At 40.6% G+C, this 19197-nt stretch overlaps 1 protein-coding gene across 3 annotated transcripts in view; it reads left to right on the forward strand.

Annotated features, from left to right (window-relative positions):
- MYLK (myosin light chain kinase) overlaps nt 1-19197 on the forward strand; it is a 318148-nt gene that overhangs the window by 182873 nt on the left and 116078 nt on the right. For all 3 annotated transcript variants that reach the window (XM_077118124.1, XM_077118122.1, XM_077118123.1), the window contains 6 exons: nt 6076-6124; nt 7029-7194; nt 8336-8501; nt 10306-10324; nt 15760-16295; nt 16862-17068. In XM_077118124.1, the coding sequence (XP_076974239.1) occupies nt 6076-6124; nt 7029-7194; nt 8336-8501; nt 10306-10324; nt 15760-16295; nt 16862-17068 (1143 nt within the window). The remainder of the gene's footprint in view (nt 1-6075; nt 6125-7028; nt 7195-8335; nt 8502-10305; nt 10325-15759; nt 16296-16861; nt 17069-19197) is intronic.

Genomic DNA, 19197 nt, shown 5'->3' on the forward strand with positions numbered 1-19197 from the left:
TTTATTTTGGTGTTGCTGCTGTTTTTTCGTTCGAACATATAGCTTGTCTATAGTTCTGTTTTTCTTCCATTTCAGTGGTCTGTAGCTTGTCCTGTTATGTTATTTTCTGTTAAGGCTATTTTCTTCTTTCTCTCATATATAGAATATCTGCTCCATTATTTATTCTAACACTAATTTTTATTATAGTGTCCACTTGTGTGCTTCATTTTCCTGCACTAGTTGTACAGAGTGGTTTGTGATTGCTTGCTTTCAAATCCAATAATTTATTATAAGTTGTTATCAGCATTTGACTATTTTGTTATGTCTTCTAATATGCTTGAACATTTACATATTGAAATAGTCATGTCTGAACATTTACATATCAAAGTAATTATCATAATGTGTTTTCTTTTATTTCACCTTTATACTGAAGTGGTGGTTTTACATTTATTTTCTTTTTGAAATTTATATTAGTGGGTGGTAAGCAGTGAATTTTAATTCAGGATGGCAAAGGGAGCATTACCAAGTATCAGGAATAAAATGTGGGCATTTTTTCTGATGGAGCAGAGAAACACTATTTTAAGCAATCCTTAAAATCCACTTAGAAATTGGCTGTACAAATAGCGTGACTGCTCCTCGGTTTGCCTGGATTAGTCCTGGTTGACTCCTTTTGTCCTGGCATAATTATTGATTGTGTCTCTTTCAGCTGTCCCTGTCTGGATGATATATTGCATCACCATACATCTCCAGAAGCATTGCACCTCCTTACAACCTTTTTGAGCAGTATTCTCTGTCTCGATTCAGTCTTTCTATGTCCTTTGAGGAAAAGTGCTAGGTCTACTTTTGTCCCCTCTGCCATTAAACTTTTTATTCCTAAAACCTGCTGGTATTGTCTTTTACTTGTCCTTGAATAATCTGACTGTTTAAAATGCCTTCAGCACCTTGGCATTTTCTTTTCCTAACCAACTTGATCCTGTCTTTACCAATTCTTTTAAATTATTCTTCCATTTTGGGCATTTTTACCTTATTTCCCTTTCCATCTATTTTTCTGCATAGTCTTACTGTTTTGCCAGATTTTCATGCTTTCACAAAATTAATTTTGCCTTTATCTGGCAATTTGCAACTTCAAATTTTTTCCTATAAATGGATTCTGATAGTTATTTTAACCCAAATTCTTTTTATGTTTTGATGTAAACTCTCTGGTGTTAACTCCCATTAAAATAAGCATTCTTCTCATTTGATCAGTGACTGGAAAAGTATTTGCAAGCCCCCTTCGGGGAATGGTGAGAGTGGGGAGAAATTCAACTTCCCCAGGTTGAATTCTTGATATTCTCACAAGCAGTGTGGGCAACCAAAGCTATAGGCTGAGCCCCCAGTCTTGGGGTTTGTTCACATGAAACTTAACCCCACAAAGGATAGGTCAAGTCTACTTAAAATTTAGGCCTAAGAGTCACCCCCAAGAGAACCTCTTTTGTTGCTCAGATGTGGCCCCTCTTTCCAGCCAACATGACGAGCAGTCTCACCACCCTCCCCCTCTCTGCATGGGACATGACTCCCAGGGGTGTGGACCTTCCTGGCAATATGGAACAGAGATCCTGGAATGAGCTGAGGCTCAGCATCAAGGGACTGAGAAAAACCCTAGAATGAGCTGAGAATTAACATTAAGGGATTGAGAGAACCTTCTCGACCAAAAAGGGGAAGAGTAAAATGAGACAAAGTGGCAATGGCTGAGAGATTCCAAACAGAGTCGAGAGGTTATCCTGGAGGTTATTCTTACGCATTAAGTAGATATCACCTTGTTGTTCAAGATGTAGTGGAGAGGCTGGAGGGAATTGCCTGAAAATGTAGTGCTGTGTTCCAGTAGCTATGTTTCTTGATGATGATTGAACAATGATATAACTTTCACAGTGAGACTCTGTGAATGTGAAAACCTTATGTCTGATGCTCCCTTTAGCTACTATATCAACAGAAGAGTAGAACATATGGAATAAAAATAAATAATAGGGGAAACAAATGTTAAAATAAATTCAGTTTGAAATAGTGGTAAATGAAAGCGAGGGGTAAGGGGTATGGTATGTATAGTCTTTTTTTTCTCTATTATCATTTTATTTCTTTTTCTGTTGTCTTTTTATTTCTTTTTCTAAATCAATGCAAATGTACTAAGAAATGATGAATATGCAACTATGTAATGATATTAAGAATTACTGATTATATATGTAGAATGGAATGGTATCTAAATGTTTTGTTTGTTAATTTTTTTAATTAATAAAAAAAGTTTAAAAAAAAAATAAGCATTCTTCAATCCCATTTCTGTTGACTGCTTTATGGTGTTACCTTTGGTTCATACCATAAACTAAACTTGCCATGACATTGAAGTACCTCCAAACAGAGTTCTTTTGCTGTTCTTTGGGGAAAAGTTATGTTTTTACTTTTTTTAAATTTTTAAGGAATAAAGGAATTTCAGCCTTTGGATTAAGATGTTTAGCTCCCGAGAGTTTTGAAGATGCTCAGTCTAATTTTTTATCAAATTTTTGCTCCAAGATGAAGTAGTTGAGTGATACAGAAACACTGATGAGTGCACTGAATAGTGCATGGATATTTTTAGGAGAGAGTGTTAGTGACTGGGCATGTGGATAATGCTGTCATGTAGAGCATGTGATGATCATAAGAAGACATCCAATTCACCCATTTCAATGCTGGAATCTTTTTCTCTTTCCATTGTTTCTCTTGCTTTTTGTTTGTTTTCTTGTTTTTGGAATCAGATCATGTTTTGTTTTGTCTTAACCATTATACAAGTAAATCATGTGTGTTTATAGATTTTAGAAAATATAACCGAATAAAAGCACTCAATCACTATTAAACCATTTTGATATATTCTCTTCCAGTCTTTTCCTTATGTTTGGGTATTTTTATCTTTACCTAATTGTGATCACAAAGAGTAAATAATTTTGTTTGCTCCTCTTTTTTTCCCATAAAGTTCATTTATTTAACAAATATTTTAATACTTGGATGCTGTTCTGGATACCTCTGAGAGTGAATAGGAAAGCCTGGTGGGGATATGAGTTTGGGGGTTGTTTTAGTTTGAAAAAGCTCCCAGAGTACAATATACCTGAAATGGAATAGCTTTTAAAAAGGGGAATGTATTCGCTTGCCAGTTTACAGTTCTAAGGCTGTGAAAATGTCCAAATTAAGGCAAGGCTATAAAAATGAGCAAATTAAGGCATCCAAGGAAAGATGCCTTGGTTCACAAAGACCAATGATGTTCAGGGTTTTTCTGTCAGCTGGAAAGGCACATGGCAACATCTGCTAGCTTTCTCTCCTCATTTCATAAGGCTTCCCCGGGGTCATTTTCCTTCTGTTCCAGAAGTCTCTGGCTGTGTGGGTTCTGTTGGTTCTAGTGGCTCTAAAGCTTTTTCTAAAATGGTTCCCTCTTAAAGGGCTCCAGTAAGCAATCCCACCTTGAATGGGTGGAGACGATATCTCCATGGAAACCACCTAATCAGAAGTTGCCACCCACAATTGGGTGGGTCACATCTCTATGGAAACAATAAAAATGCTCCCACCCAGCAATACTGAATAAGGATTAAAGAACTTGGCTTTTCTGGGGCACACAACAGATTCAAACCAGCACAGATCATCATCTTGTAGATGGAATTTGAAGGTATGGGACTGCTCAGACTACCTGGGAGAGAGTAGACTGAGCTGAGGAGAGAGCCCAGGACTCAGCCCTAGGGTGCACCAGCATGCAAGGGTAAGCAAAGGAGGAGGTTGAGTAGACTGGCAACCTGGTAGGAAGAAAACTGGTAGAATCTATAGGAAAAGTTACATGGAGGGAGAAGAGGAGTGGTCCCTTGTATCAAATGCTGCTGAATATCTGAGTGAGATGAGGACAGAGGATTAACCATTGGATTTGGCAGGATGGAGGTCAGAATGGAGTTAAGTGGACTGTTAGGATTATAGCCAAATATTTCAGTGTGCTTCATATATTCTTAAACATCATTTAATGGCAGCATGAGACATTTACTTGTCCATTTTACTTAACCATTTATTTTATCTTCTTACTGTGTGAAATTTATCAGCTTTTTTTTTCTCAATTACAAATAAGACCAAAGTGAACAGCTTTGTAAACTTTCTTTTCTATGTTTAGCATCATGTCTTTTGCATGGAATCATAGGAAGGGAGGTACCGATCAAAGAACAGGGCATTTTGAGAACTTCTGATTCTTACTTGCTCAAATACTTTCCCAAAGAACTGAAGGGTTTGCACTTCGTCCAGCACTGTCAGAGAGGCCCCATATCTTGAGCATAGATGTCAGTTGGGTCCTTCCAGAACAGGTCTTTCCTTTTTCAGTTTAAAGGTGCTTTTAACCTTGGACAGAGAATTGTATGACAAAAACTGTACCCACATTATGGAACAGAAACATCTTACTAAATAGTTATGTTAAATGGAAATGCAGGTACAGTAATTGCCAATCAGATAGAGCCACAACTTAAGTGTGGCATCACATTTAAGTTATTACTAATCCCTTTTCAGTAAGAATCTAGTGAAACCATAAAGAACCAGGGACGACCGAGGGGAAATCTCCTTTTCCTCCCCCTCCGTTCCTTGTTCCTATACATTTGTATAGATGTGATCACTGCCCTTTTCCAGTAAGCACTGCAAATTCCCCCACAGCAGCTGCCTGCTAATATCAGTGAATGACTTCTAGCCTATTCTTACATGTCTTAAATGGGGTTTCATAAACATTTCCAGCTTGTGGCAAAAAGAGAATGACTTCCAAGCCGATCACCACCTCAAAAATGCTCCCTCCCCTTCGCCATTCCTCAAAAACCACTGTTTCATAGTTATTTCCTGGTCACATTATGAATTGCCCCTTCCCAGCTGCAGCAACTGTAGAAAAGGAGCTGACCCCAGCTGCCTTGCTGGGCTTGCTGTTTAACTGCTTCCTGCCCAGTGGGAAATACTTCACCCGGAACCAGCAGTACCAGTGTGACAGCGCTGCCGATTCTGGATGAGCAGCTGGCACCACTGTAGTTCATCTCCAGTCTTCTGTCCATTTCAGCCTAATGCTGTTTGCTGGGCTGGAACTGGAAGGATGGAGGGATGACTGTGTCAAATGTGAATAGACAGGATATGATGTGCACACACATCTCCTTCCCTCCTTCCCTTCAATTGGGTTTTCAATTTTCCAGAAAGGTCCTGAATAACTGCAGATAATCCCCTGTGGTAGTTAGGTTCAGGTGTCAACTTGACCAGGTGAAGGTGCCTAGTTCTGTTGCTGTGGACATGAGCCAATGGCATGTGAACCTCATCTGTTGCTGATTACATCTGCAGTCGGCTAGGAGGCGTGCCTGCTGCAATGAATGATGTTTGATTTAATTGGTTGGTGCTTAAATGAAAGAACTTGGCGTAGCACAGCCCAAGCAGCTCAGCATACCTCATTTCAGCACTTGCAGCTCAGCCCAGGCCTTTGGAGATGCAGAAAGGAATCAACCCAGGGAAAGTTGTTGGAACCCAGAGGTCTGGAAAGAAGACCAGCCGAGATCACCCTGTGCCTTCCTGTGTAAGAAAGAACCTCAGTGGAAAGTGAGCTGTCTTTCCTCTGAAGAACTATACATTTTTAACTAAATAAATCCCCTTTTATTAAAAGCCAATCCATCTCTGGTGTGTTGCATTCCAGCAGCTAGCAAACTAGAACATTCACAAAGTGGAAGGTCCAGGATGAATGACTGTGACATTTAACAGCTTCACGAAGTGATTGAATGTTCTAGAACTAGACAAATCTGAGTGCATTCTTGATGCCCCACTGTTACTCTGTGACCTTGCTTGGGTGACTTCTCAGAATCTCGTTTTTCTCATGTTTAAAAATGAAAGGATAATGTAGTACCAGCCTTGTCAAATTATTGCAATTAATTAATGTGGTAATATAAGTAAAGTACCTTCCCTAATGCCTGACTTATGTGTTCAATCAAAGTTAATTTTTACCACCAGTATCCCACCCCACTGCTGTTGTTGAATCTTTCTGAGTTTCATTGTTGCAAGTTGGTGACTCAGTCCTGACCCTTCAATCTCTTTCTGTTTGTTTCATACTTGCAGGTAGCTCTGTGAAGAAGCATGGTCAGTCTATCGTTTCCAAAACCTTGGGGTAAGTGCTGGGTGTTTAAGCCAGGGTAAGGGCTTGAATGGCTTTTCCTGCTGACTTGACCAGGGTAGGTCTAGGGAATAAGTCTTCTTGGGCATCCTAAGTTAGAGTTACTAAAGGTCTGTCATTCACACAGACCCTACTGACCAAGGCAACCTCTTTGGGTAGTCCCTTTGACTGGCCCAGTTACTTAATACTGAAGAAGTTGAAGATGTGGCCATAGCCAGTAGAGAACTCTAATAGTCAAGACAATAGACAGATTTAGAAGAGACAATCAATATGCGATACTTTTTTATGGAAAACACACCTGTATTAGTAAGGGTAAGTAACAGTAGATGCTATAATAGGCAAGTCTCCAAATCTCAGTGGCTTAATACAGTGAAAGTTTATTTCTTTTCCAGATAAGGAATTCATATATTCTTGAATAGTGGAGAACATTCCAGTTTCTTTCAGTGATCCAGGCTCCTTCCATGTTGTGGCTCCATCATCTCCTAGGGCCTTAGTGTCTTTGCTGAACCTTCTGCATATGGAGAGCAGAGGGTGTTGAGAATCTCAGAGGAGGTTTTTATGGACCAGGACCAGAAGTGGCATACATCACTTCTGCTCACAGTCTTTTGGGCCACCTCAGTCTTTTAGTCGAAGCGCAGTAGAATTCAGGTTTACCTAAATAGAAGGGAGGGTGGTAAATTAGGTCTAATTGCATACTCTTGAGGTAGCGGAAACAGATTTGGTACCATAGATTTTTTCCAGAGGGGTCACTAGAAAGGTGTTGGGAGCATAGAGTTGGGAATGCTACCCTTCGTGAGTTTCTGACCCTGACTTAGATGACTTGGATGAGGGGTAGGAAGAAGGATCTGAATTGGTGCCTTGTTTGGGGCTGGATTCTCTGTATGGGATTTCTTTCCAGGGACAGGTTTACAGCTTCCACGGTGGAGACCCGTCCTAGTATCTGGGGAGAGTGCCCACCAAAGTTTGCCACCAAGCTGGGCCGAGTAATGGTCAAAGAAGGACACCTGGGACGATTCTCTTGCAAGATCACTGGCCGGCCCCAGCCACAAGTCACTTGGCTCAAGGTGAAGTTTCTGTCTATCCTAACTCTGGCCCCGGCCTGGGGACCCTGGAAGTTCAGAATTAGACCCTTGGACTAGTGGGAGTCTGTCTTTCCAATTGGTTCTCTCTGTTTCAACCATAGGTATTTCTTGAGGGTTTGCTATATGTTTGTTGATAGTGCTTGTTCTTGTCCCTATTTGTACACTCTCCCTCTGTAACTAGCTGCAGTTAGTTATATAATTCTCACACTCAAAAAATAGAAAACTTCTGAGTCAAGGCAGACCTGGCAATCTCAAAAGAATGGGATTTGAAGTCATGGAATTAGGTTTCAAGTCACAGTTCCCCAGTTCACGAAGCATGTGATATTAGCCAAGTAATTTAATCTCTTAGGACCCTGATGTCCTTATCTGTGAGAATAATACCACCACCTCAAAATACTGTTTAGAGGGTCCATGTGGACGTGGTTATAAATCATTCAGTGATGGGGTGATGCAAGGGTGGCTCTGTGGCAGAATTCTCGCCTGCCATGCCAGAGACCCAGGTTTGATTCCTGGAGCCTGTCCATGCCAAAAATAAATAAATAAATACATAGATAGATAAATGAATAATAAATCATTCGGCGATGGGCAATGTGAAGACAGACATGGGGGAAGTGGAGGTGAAGGAGGAAATGCAGGCAGCAGGGATGGGGTGGGAGTTAAATAAGAGAGTGAGGAGCCTTAGAAACAACCAAAATCAAGATCAGGGAGATAAAATTGTTCAAAGATGAAACTCCTAGATAAAAATGATAAAAGGACGCCTTTTACCTAGTTCCTAATTCTCCTGAATTGATCCTAGGAAAAGAATAAAAAGGAGGAAGGAGGCAAAAGAAAGCTGAAGTAAAGAATATAGAATTTCCCATCTCAAACTAGGGCTCCTTTAAAACTAGTATCCATGCATCCGCTCTAAGCTGAACTGAATGCCACACCACATAAGTAAACCTAAAAGCAGGTCCCTTGTGTTGTCCAAAGTCTGCTCTGTGACCCTGTTGTTAGAGGCCCAGAGCAGAGGGCTCTGCTCTCCATGCCCTGTGACTGTCCCACTGTCCTGTTGTAGATGATAGAAAGGACAATACCAAAAGGTGAGCAGGTTTCTGTGACCAAACTACCCTACTGCCATCCACAGGGAAATGTTCCACTGCAGCCAAGTGCCCGTGTGTCTATGTTTGAGAAGAATGGGATGCAAGTTCTAGAAATCCAGGAAGTCCACCAAAGCGATGTGGGAGTGTACACATGCTCGGTGGTGAACGGGTCAGGGAAGGCCTCCATGTCTGCTGAGCTTTCCATCCAAGGTATCACCTGTGGGAGGGGTGGTGCAGAATAAGTCTTTCCTCTGGTATCTTTTCCTCCTAGAAGGAGCTCTTGTCATTATGCATCTGAGTGTAATACAGGAACACACATTACCCCTTGTATGTTCCCTAGGGGTAAGGTCTTGAGCCAGAAGGAAAGGTGGTGGGCAGGCAACACAGATGTAGCTACAGAGGCAGATGATGTGAGCCAGGCTGCCACCTACCCCTGTGTCCCCACACTCTGCGCCCCCATTTGTACCTTCAGTCCTTCATTCAGTCCTTTCGTCTTGCTCAGACTCCTTTTATCATATCTCTAGTTGATAATGGAAAATTGGACGTTGCAAGTGTTTCACCATCATCTCAGATTTTGCCTATCTAAAACAATTTATCATCCACTCTGTCCTTCAAATCGATGGTCTCTCAATTTAACCTTTTCTACTCCAGGAATCCCATTTTCTTGCACTGGACATTTTCCGGACTGGACATTTCAGCATCACTTTGACCTTGCCTTTTCCTTGCTTTAGTCAACAACCCTTTCATTTCTTCCTCTGAAATCTCTTTGAATTTGTTACCTCCTTTCCATTCCTCTGGGTTCTTCTCAGCCTGTCTAGGGAAGCCAGAGGATGTGGATAGGGAAAGGGATTGACATCACTGTATTGAACGAGGAACCTCGAGTCAGGTGGGTTTGGGGAGATCAGGAAGCGAGGTGACCTCTCTTTCATCTCTCCTTCCATGATTTTTCTCCTCTGTCTCCTTCCTTTCTCAGAAACTTGTTACTCCTTGCTCTCTTTACTCTTTATCGGCACAGTGTTTCTCATACCTATAGAAAAAGCTAATTTTACATTGCAACCCAGGAAATGCGTATGTGCGTAAACATATCTAACTGAAACAGGCTTCATGAAACAATACGTACTCTGCCTACATACAGTACACACTTGTGTTTTCTGTCCCATTCTGTATCACTTAAAAAAAATCCTGTCCTGACTGGAGAATTTGTTTTCACCACCCACTGCTGGATCAGAATTTACTGTTGGTTATCTAGAGCAGTGTCTAGTTGTTCTAGCATTGTTCTATTATAAAGTATTTAGTGACAAAATGATACATTATCTTAGATTTGCCTTAAATACTCCAGTGGGGGGAAGAAAAGACTAAAAGGGGTAGGTAAGACTGGCAGAATGTTGATATTTTCTTAATCTGGGTGATGACTTTCAGGGTTTGTAATATCCTTCTTTTTATCATGGTATATTTTGAAAATTTTCCAGGGTAGAACATTTTAAAAGAATGTGGCAGAAAAAAAAATATGGTGTGTGCTTTTTCTTTAAAAACCAGAATGAAATTACACTTTGTAAATTTTTAAAGCAGTATTGTCCCCAAATGACCACTTTCAGGGGATTGTTATTGAGGATTATGTATAGGTTAAAAGTGTTTGGGTTTTGAAATTTTCAATAGATGTTTATTTTTGTTTCTCTCAATTGGTTTTTGTTTCCTCCTGCAAGTTAGTGACAGGAACAGGCCCCTGGCCTCACAATGTGGTAGCAAAGACCACGTTTAAGGGGCACATGTCAGCAGGAAGGCCCTGGAAGCTTTGACAGTGCTCTCCAGAGCCAGGAGGAGCTTATCAGATTCACCTAAGATGTTCAGGGTCAGGGAAGCTGGAAGCAGTGAGGGGAGGTGGCAACTTAGATGACAGGGAAATGCTTGAGAAGAAAAAGCTCCAATGAATTGACAGGGTTATTGTTTTATCATTTTCTCCTCTTCTATAAAATATTCCTCTAATGATCTTTCTCTTCCTTCCCCGTTTTTCCAGGTTTGGACAATGCCAATAGGTATGTCTGCGACTTTATATTTTCCATCTAGAAATACTCTTAAGGAAAGCGGGATTATTTCCCAGAAATGCCCTGAAATTCTGAGACATGATATAGGAAGGGAGAATTGACAGTTATGGGAACTTTGTTTAATTTTGGGTGTTTTATTCTCCTAGGGTAGTATTCTCTACAGGACCCATGTCAGGTTTGCTGTTGGTATTGAGGCTCTTGAAGACTGAGGATTATCATTTCAATGTCATTGTTTTTCTTAGTATCTATTCAGTATCTTCACTAGCAAATCATCATTAGGGGGGAACCCTGCTCTGAAAAAGGTGCTTTCCACATTGTAGGCCCTTATCCATTCTTTCATTCATTCGGCAAACTCATCAGGAGCTTCCTTTCCTGTGTGCAGGGCTCAGTTCTAGATGCTAGTGAGCATAGTGTAGAGAAGGGCTGTAAACAGTCATGTAGATACATAATTACAAATTGTGATAAATGTTATGAGGGTAAAATAACAGAGCATTGCTCATTTAGATTAAAGAGTCAGGAAAGGGGGTTGCAAGGGTAGTTCAGCGGTAGAATTCTTACCTGCCATGCAGTAGACCTGGGTTTAATTCCCAACCTATGCACTAACCCCCCTCCAAAAAAAAATCAATAAATGATGCTGCAACAATGCAATAGTCACATGGAAGAAGAATGATATGTGACCCCCCACCATAGAGCATATGTGGTAGTCAGATTCAGTTGTCAACTTAGCCAGGTGAAGGCACCTAGTTCTGTTGCCGTGGACATGAGCCAATGGTACATGAACCTCATCTGTTGCTGATTACATCTGCAGTCAGCTAGGAGGCATGCCTGCTGCAATGAATGATATTTGACTTAATTGGCTGGTGCTTAAATGAGAGTGTGCAACATAGCACAGCCCAAGCAGCTCAGCATTCCTCATCTCAGCACTCTCAGCTCAGCCCAGGCCTTTGGAGATGCAGGAAGAAATCACCCCGGGGAAAGTTGTTGGAACCCAGAGGCCTGGAGAGAAGGCCAGTCGAGACCATCCTGTGCCTTCCCACGTAAGAAAGAACCTCGGTTCAAAGTTAGCTGCCTTTCCTCTGAAGAACTAGCAAAATAAATCCCCTTTTATTAAAAGCCAATCAGTCTCTGGTGTGTTTCATTCCAGCAGCTAGAAAACTAGAACAGCATATAAAAAAAGAGTCAGGGAAGGCCTTTCTGAAAACTTAGTAATTGAACTCAGACCTATAAAGAAAAGCTCAGGGAGAAAGAGTTCCAGAGGTAATTACATGTTCAAAAGTGCTGAGATGAGATGAAAGTGAGTGTAAAATCCCAAAAAACACTGTGAGGTTGTTTCAGTTTGTGACAGAGACAGTGACTTGTGAGATTTTGAGAGACAGACCAAATTATCAGGGAAATGCAAATCAAAACACGATGTTATACCGCTTCACACCCACCAGGACGGCTATTATTAAAAAAAGAATGAAAGAAACAAGTCTTGGAGGGGAGGTGGAGAAATTGGAACTCTCATACATTGCTGGTGGGAATGTAGAATGGTGCACCTACTGTGGGAAACAGTTTGGCAAGTCCTCAAAAATTGAAATATAGAATTATCTTATGAGCCAACAATTGTGTTCCTTATCTAGAATAAGCAATTTATAGAGATAGGAAGTAGATTAGAGGTTGTCAGGAGCTGGGGTTGGGGGAGGTGAGGAGAGGAGGAATGGGGAGTTATGGCTTAATGGGTATAGAGTTTCATTTTAGGATGATGAAAAAGTTTTGGTAATGGATGGTGATGTTGATAGCACCTTATAAATGCCCCTGAATTGTACATTTAAAAATGGTTAAAATGGTAATTCCCAGCTCGTGCACTTCCAAAAAAAAAAAAAAAGTTGAAATGGCAAATTTTATGTTATGTATATATGTTACCATAAAATAAAATTTATTTTGTGTATAGATTAGATAATGTCAAAGGAAACAATTTATCACATACAAATTAAAGCATTAAAAGTATTTATTGAAAAAGAAACTGCTCAAGCAAGGAAATCTCAAACCTGGGGAAGATGAAGGGAGTCTCAATAGCCGTATGGTCACAGCCACTTTTTTTTTTGTAACTTTTTTTATTGTATAATATAACATACATACAAAGCAAAGAAATAAATAAACAATAGTTTTCAAAGCACTTTCAAAAAATGGTCACAGGTTAGATCCCAGAGTTTGTCATGGGCTATCATACAATCTTCTCATATTTTTCTTTCTAGCTGCTCCGGAATGTAAGAGGCTAGAGGGCTTAAATACTTTTTATCATCACAATTGACTTTTTTTTCCTTGTTTTTTTTGTGAACAATAATATATATATACCAAAAAAGCTATGAATTTCCAAGCACAGCACCACAATTAGTTATAGAACATATTTCAGATTTTGACATGGGTTACAGTTTCACAATTTTAGGTTTTTGCTTCTAGCTATTCTTAACTATTGGAGACTAAAAGAGTTATCAATTTAATGATTCAGCATTCATATTCATTTGTTAAGACCTATCACCTTTGATCTTTCCATACCTCTCTCTGGGGTTGTTTGGGCTATGGCAATTCTAAATTTTTGCTATTGGAAGGGTCTGTCACTAATATGAGGTAGGGAGATGGAACCTTCTGATGTTCTGGAGAGGCTGGGCTAGGTTTCAGGACTTATCTGGACCAGGGACCCATCTGGAGGTTGTAGGTTTCTGGAAAGTTACCCTAGTGCCTGGAACCCTTGTGGAATCTTATATATTGCCCTAGCTGTTCCTTAGGATTGACAACTACTTTTTTTGTTTGTTTGTTTTTGATGACAGAGTCAGAGGTGGCAGCAGCATAGGGTCCTAGTGACCATCTGCCTTTATGAGTATTGACTTCAGCATATGTTATAGTAGCTGCTCCTCCTCAAATGAGGGGTCCATGGATTGCACAAGATATCAGCCTTTCCCCTGAGTGCTCTGTAGAATGCAACGTGCAACAAATGGGTTGTTTCATGGAGCCTAGCATCAGTCACAGTTTATGGTCATAACCACTTATAAAAAGGCATGTAGAGGATTTCCAAGCAGGAAATCACAATAATTGGTTGACCTTTAAGTTTCTTGTTATTTAAATAAGAGGGTCTTATACAATGAAGCATAGATGTATATTGTTTAGTGTTCTAGTTTATTAGCTGCCAGAATGCAATATATCAGAAACGGAATGGCTTTTAAGAAGGGGGAATTTAATAGATTGCTAGTTTACAGTTCTAAGGCCAAGAAAATGTCCCAATTAAAGCAAGTCTATAAAAATGTCCAAATAAAGGTACCAACAAGAGGTTAGTCACTCAAGAAAGGCTGATGAAGTTCACAGTTTCTCTCTCAACTGGAAAGGCAACTTGGCAATGTCTGCCAGCTTTCTCTCCTGGCCTCTTGCTTCAGGAATCTCCCCCAGTGACGTTTTCGTTCTTCATCTCCAAAGGTCTCTGGCCGCATGGGCTCTCATCATTGTCATGGCTATCTCGTCATTCTAAAAAGGGACTCTCTCCAAAATGCTTCCTCTTATAAAGGATTCCAGTAAAGTAATCAAGACCCATCTGGAATGGGAATACATCTCCCGCTATTAAAAAGTTAATATCCACAATTGGTTGAGTCACATCTCCTTGGCGATAACCTAATCAAGTTTCTAACTTGATTGAATAGGGATTAAAAGAAATGGTTGCTTCCACAAGATGGATTAGGATTAAAACATGGATTTTTTAGGGTAAATAAATCCTTTCAAACTTTCACAGTTACTATGATGTACTTATCCATCTTGTGATAGGCCATCCCTACTGGATTGAAATTGACTTTTTGCTAAGTGTCTAAGTGTTTTTCAAACTGCAATTTTATCAGGTCCTAGAAGTTTCCATGCCTGTGATAAATTGTTTGGTGTTTTGGAAAGCAGTGTCATTTCTTGGAAAGTGGTTCTCCCAAGAATGCTCTATGCATGTAGCCATTTTATTTTATTTAACAAATTATAGATGGATGGGTGGGTAGATGGATGGAAGAAAGGGAAGGGGAAGCGAGGGAGGGAGGGAGAAAAGGAAAGAAGAAAGGAAGGAAGACAGGTAGGTAGATATATAGATTATGATAGATAGACAGGCAAGCCATAGCCAGCTCATATAAAGCCATCCTTCCATCCTTGTAGGCCATCTTGAGAAGCTCAGTTGTATTTTTAATGTAATGGAAAAGCTGTTGGAGGTTCATTAAGCTTGAAAAGACATAATTCATTCAATTTATGTTTTTTAAAGATTGGCTGTGCAAGGTGCCAGCTTCTCCAGAAATCAACTAGTTCCAACCCCCTATCCCAATTCAACAGCACCTTACAACATGAAAAAGTTAGAATGGGCATAGGCCAAATACCCCTAAAGAGTGAGAGAAAGATCAGAGGTGATGGTGGATTTATATAGAGAAGGTAGTGTTTAATAAATGAGTATGAGTGCTGAATCATTATATTGATATTTCTTTTAGTATCCAGTACTTTAGAACAGCTAGAAGTAAAAATCTAAATTGGTGGAATTGTAACCCATACCAAACGCTGAAATGTGTTCTACAACTAATTGTTGCAATGTGCTTTGAAGCATTTCTTTTTAGTGTTCATGTTATTATTCCCAAAAAAGAAAAAAAAATTTCTTCCAGCCTCCACTGTTTTGCAGCCGCTAGAAGGAAAAATCCGAAATAGTGGAATGGTCATAACCACTTATAAAAAGGCATGTAGAGGATTTCCAAGCAGGAAATCACAATAATTGGTTGACCTTTAAGTTTCTTGTTATTTAAATAAGAGGGTCTTATACAATGAAGCATAGATGTATATTGTTTAGTGTTCTAGTTTATTAGCTGCCAGAATGCAATATATCAGAAACGGAATGGCTTTTAAGAAGGGGGAATTTAATAGATTGCTAGTTTACAGTTCTAAGTGTTAACCCATAACAAACACTGAAATCTGTTCTGTAACGATTTATTGAAGTATACTTCGAACATCATTGCTTTTTTTTTCTCTTTTCTTTGTGTGCATGTTATATTTAACAGTAAAACAAGCATTCAAAATTAAATAAATAATGCTAATGATATTAAAAAAAAATTGGCTGTGGTTTGCTGTGTAGAAAACAGATTAGAAAGGGGCAGAGTGGAGAAGGGCCAACAGTTAGGTAGTTTGAATGAGGGTAGCACTCAGTAGAGATGAGGAAAAAGGATAGGATGGTATCAAGAATGGCTGCCTGTTTTCTGGCTTGGGAAACTAAGAAGACTGCAAAAGAAAGACCTTATTCTTACTTTCTCTTAATTTGTGGGCCTGAGATGCCCTGGAACTGTCCTTGTGATGAATAATGTTTATGAGTAATCATACAATCATTCTATTCCTTTTCCTCCTTCCCCACTGCCCTCCCTTGCTACCCCACCACCACCACCCCTGAACAGGTCATTTGTAAGAGGAACGAAGGCTGCCATTTCAGACATCAGGAGGGAGGTGACCAATGGAATCATGAAGGGGCTGAAACTGGGTGGCCAGGAAACTGCAGCTGAAAGTAAGAACCACTCCGTCGTCCAGAGAGATGATCCCCCAGCCTGGGCCACAAGCAGCCAGCCTCAGCCTCTGAGGACATCCAAGCTGGAGCCGCTTGGAAACTCTCCTAGAAAGGCCCTGAAGACACCAGTCCTTCAGAAGACTTCCAGCACCATCACCCTGCAGGCTGCAAAGGCCCAGGCTGAACCGAGAGCACCAGACTTGGGGGCCCTCTCTCCCTCTGGAGAAGAGAAGAAGAGGCCACCTGCTCCCCTTCCAGCCACCTTACCGTCCCGGCAGTCTGACCTCCGAGGCCAAGAAGTTGTGAGCAAGGTTGCTGCCAGGAAAATCCCCATGGAGAGCCGGAGAGATTCAACAATCCCCAAGTTTGAGAGCAAGCCCCAAAGCCAGGAAGTCAGTGAAGATCAAGCAGTCAAGTTCAAATGTGAGGGTGAGTAGAGCTAAGTAAGGTCACTAATCCCCAAAATGCAGCCCCTTAGTGATCACTCCCTTCCTTCAGCACACAGTTTATTCCAAGTCTTCTACATTCGCCTATCCTCATAGACTAGGCCTCTTAGGAAGCCCATCCAACAGGAATCTTCCCCTCGGAAGGACTCAGTCTAGTAATCTCCCTTATTCTGGGGGAACGCCAGACAGTGGCCCATTGTCCATTGTTGAATAGCACATCAGCACTGTGCCCTAATCATTAACTACCCAAAAGGAGAAAAGTCATCATCATCATCATCATCATCATCATCATTAGACAAGCAACAGGGTCTCTTCTCTTTCCTCTCTTCTCCATGCTTTGGCCGACCTGGAGACCTCCTCCCCAAGGACTCTGCCTGTTTCATGACGTTCACTCTTGTAGAGAGGGGGGTTGAGGGGTAGGAGAGCAGACTCAGAGTAGGAGGGCAGCTCTACACCAGACTGAATTCTTCCCTCTGATTCAGGCCCTCTCCACCCCGCAACCACAGTGTGCTCTTGGAGGGATCTCATGTCCTTCACCTGGCCCTGTAGTTTCAGGTTTCCCAAGGCCTGAAGTAGCCTGGTTCCTGGACGGCGCCCCTGTGAGGAGAAGAGAAGGCACCATCGAGGTTTATGACGAAGCCGGATCCCATTACCTCTGTCTGCTGAAAGCCCGCACGAAGGACAGTGGGAACTACAGCTGCATGGCTTCCAATGTCCGAGGCCAGGTGTCCTGCAGCTGGACTCTCGTAGTGAAAAGTAAGTACACGTCCCCAGGTCACTCCCATTCTCTGCAGGAGAACCCCTCCTGGGGTGCTTCACACACGTGATTGTTTCCTCTCCTACTGGCCCTCCTGTAGGGCTTATAGCCCTACAAAACCATCCCCAGGGTGGGCCATGGTGGCTCAGCAGGTAAGAATGCTTGCCTGCCATGCCCGAGGACCTGGGTTCAATTCCCGGTGCCTGCCCATGTAAAAAAGAAAAAACCATCCCCACCTACATGCCAAGACCAAATCCACTGCCCTAGGCCAGTGTTTCTGAATCAGAAGTTCATACCAGAATCACTTCTAAATAAAGAGACCCAGGTCTCATTCCCTGCCCAGCTGAGAACTACCTTTTTTAGATTCCTTAGCTCTTGTAGTGCTATGGCTCACTTTTTGTGTAACCACAGAGAATCAAGTGTTCACTAAATATACAGTGTTTACAGTAATGTGAGATGATGTGGGATGCCACATCTTTTATGCTTATGTACTATCTGTTTATAAAAATAATGCATGTTCTTTGTGGGAATTTAGACAAAATATGTTATGACTCAGAAATATATTTTGTTGTTTCTTTAAACAAAGTCATCATTTGTTTATGTAACATAAGCATCTTTCTTTACTATTTGATAGTATTTTAATATTTGAAAACATGGCCATATAATATTGCCTGGATGTAGCTAAAACAGGGATGCTCCTATTGTTGAATATTTAGATTATTTCCATTTATTGACTATTCTAACAAAATTATGATAAATATCTCTGTACTCATCTATCTCTCTGTAAAATGTCCTTCTCACATTAAATTTTATTTATGGGCCCTACATACCATTGAGGAATATATTGAACAATACCATGGAGGTAGAATCAGTAAACTGCAGACTGTTGGAAATTCTATGGAACAAATAACCTTCACCTATTTTTTTTTTTTTTGCATGGCCAGGCACTGGGTATTGAACCCGTGTCTCCGGCATGGCAGGTGAAAACTCAAAATAACTTTATTATTTCAATAAACAAGTTGCAAGCAAAAAAAAAAAGGGAGGGGGCAACTTATAGTAAGTTCAGATTAAAAGATACGTAAGAGGTGTCAACAATTGCAATATATGGATCTAGTTTTAATCCTGATTTGAACTTCTAAAAAGATAATTGTGATAACAGGGAAATTTGAACCTTGACAAGATATTTGATATAAAGGAATTAGTGTTATTTTTAAGGTATGCTGGTGGTCTTGTGGTTATGTTTTTGTTTTAATCCATATGTTTCAGGTATACAAACTGGAAGTGATGTGATTTCTGATGTTTGCTTCAGAATAATTCATGTTTGGGAGGATTAGGTGGGGATATAATTGAAGCAAGATTGAACATGAATTTTTAATTGCTAAAGGAGATAGGTACATGGGGGTTCTATGCTGCTTTCTTTACTTTTGTATCATGTTTAAAATTTTCCAAAAGAAATGTTTCTAAAGGAAAAAATAAATCACTTCATGGTTCATCCTAGAATGTCATACAGCCAATAAAATAAATATGAGAGATCTATAGAATCTGATGGTGACACATGTCCAAGGGACATTAGTAAGGGGAAAAAGCAAAGTGCAGACCTGTGTACATCATATGCTAACTATTCATGTAAAGGAAAAAGAAATATATGTGTATGCTTCCAGACAGATGCTCTTGTGTGCATAAAGTATTTGCCTCTTGGAAGGGACACAGGTGGTCCATAGAAAGGAGTTGGCAGGGGTGGGGGATGTCTTTGTTGATTTGCTGCTTTATTAAGGTGTTTAATATGTTCATGAATTCCTTCGCCAGGAACATGAGCTGTTCCATTTGGAGGTAGAAGTGCCCATAGGCAGGGTTTGCAGGTATAGAGCCTCATCATCTGATGCCAGGGCTCTGTGTCTGGGAAAGGGGGAGATAGATGGCATCATGTCCACCAAAGGCTAGTGATGTACCCAGAGAGTCTAAAGTTTCCTCATCTGAATTTATCTCAAGTCCTGTAGAAAACTACTTTTAACCTGTTTTCCTAGGGGTAATTCATCCCAGGTTGACTCCCTGTCTTTGTCTGTTTTTTATAACAGCTTTATTGAGATATAAGTTACATAGAATAAAATTCACCCTTTTGAAGTGTACA

This window comes from Tamandua tetradactyla, chromosome 10, assembly GCF_023851605.1.
Source record: "Tamandua tetradactyla isolate mTamTet1 chromosome 10, mTamTet1.pri, whole genome shotgun sequence".
In the NCBI taxonomy this organism is placed as follows: Eukaryota; Metazoa; Chordata; class Mammalia; order Pilosa; family Myrmecophagidae; genus Tamandua; species Tamandua tetradactyla.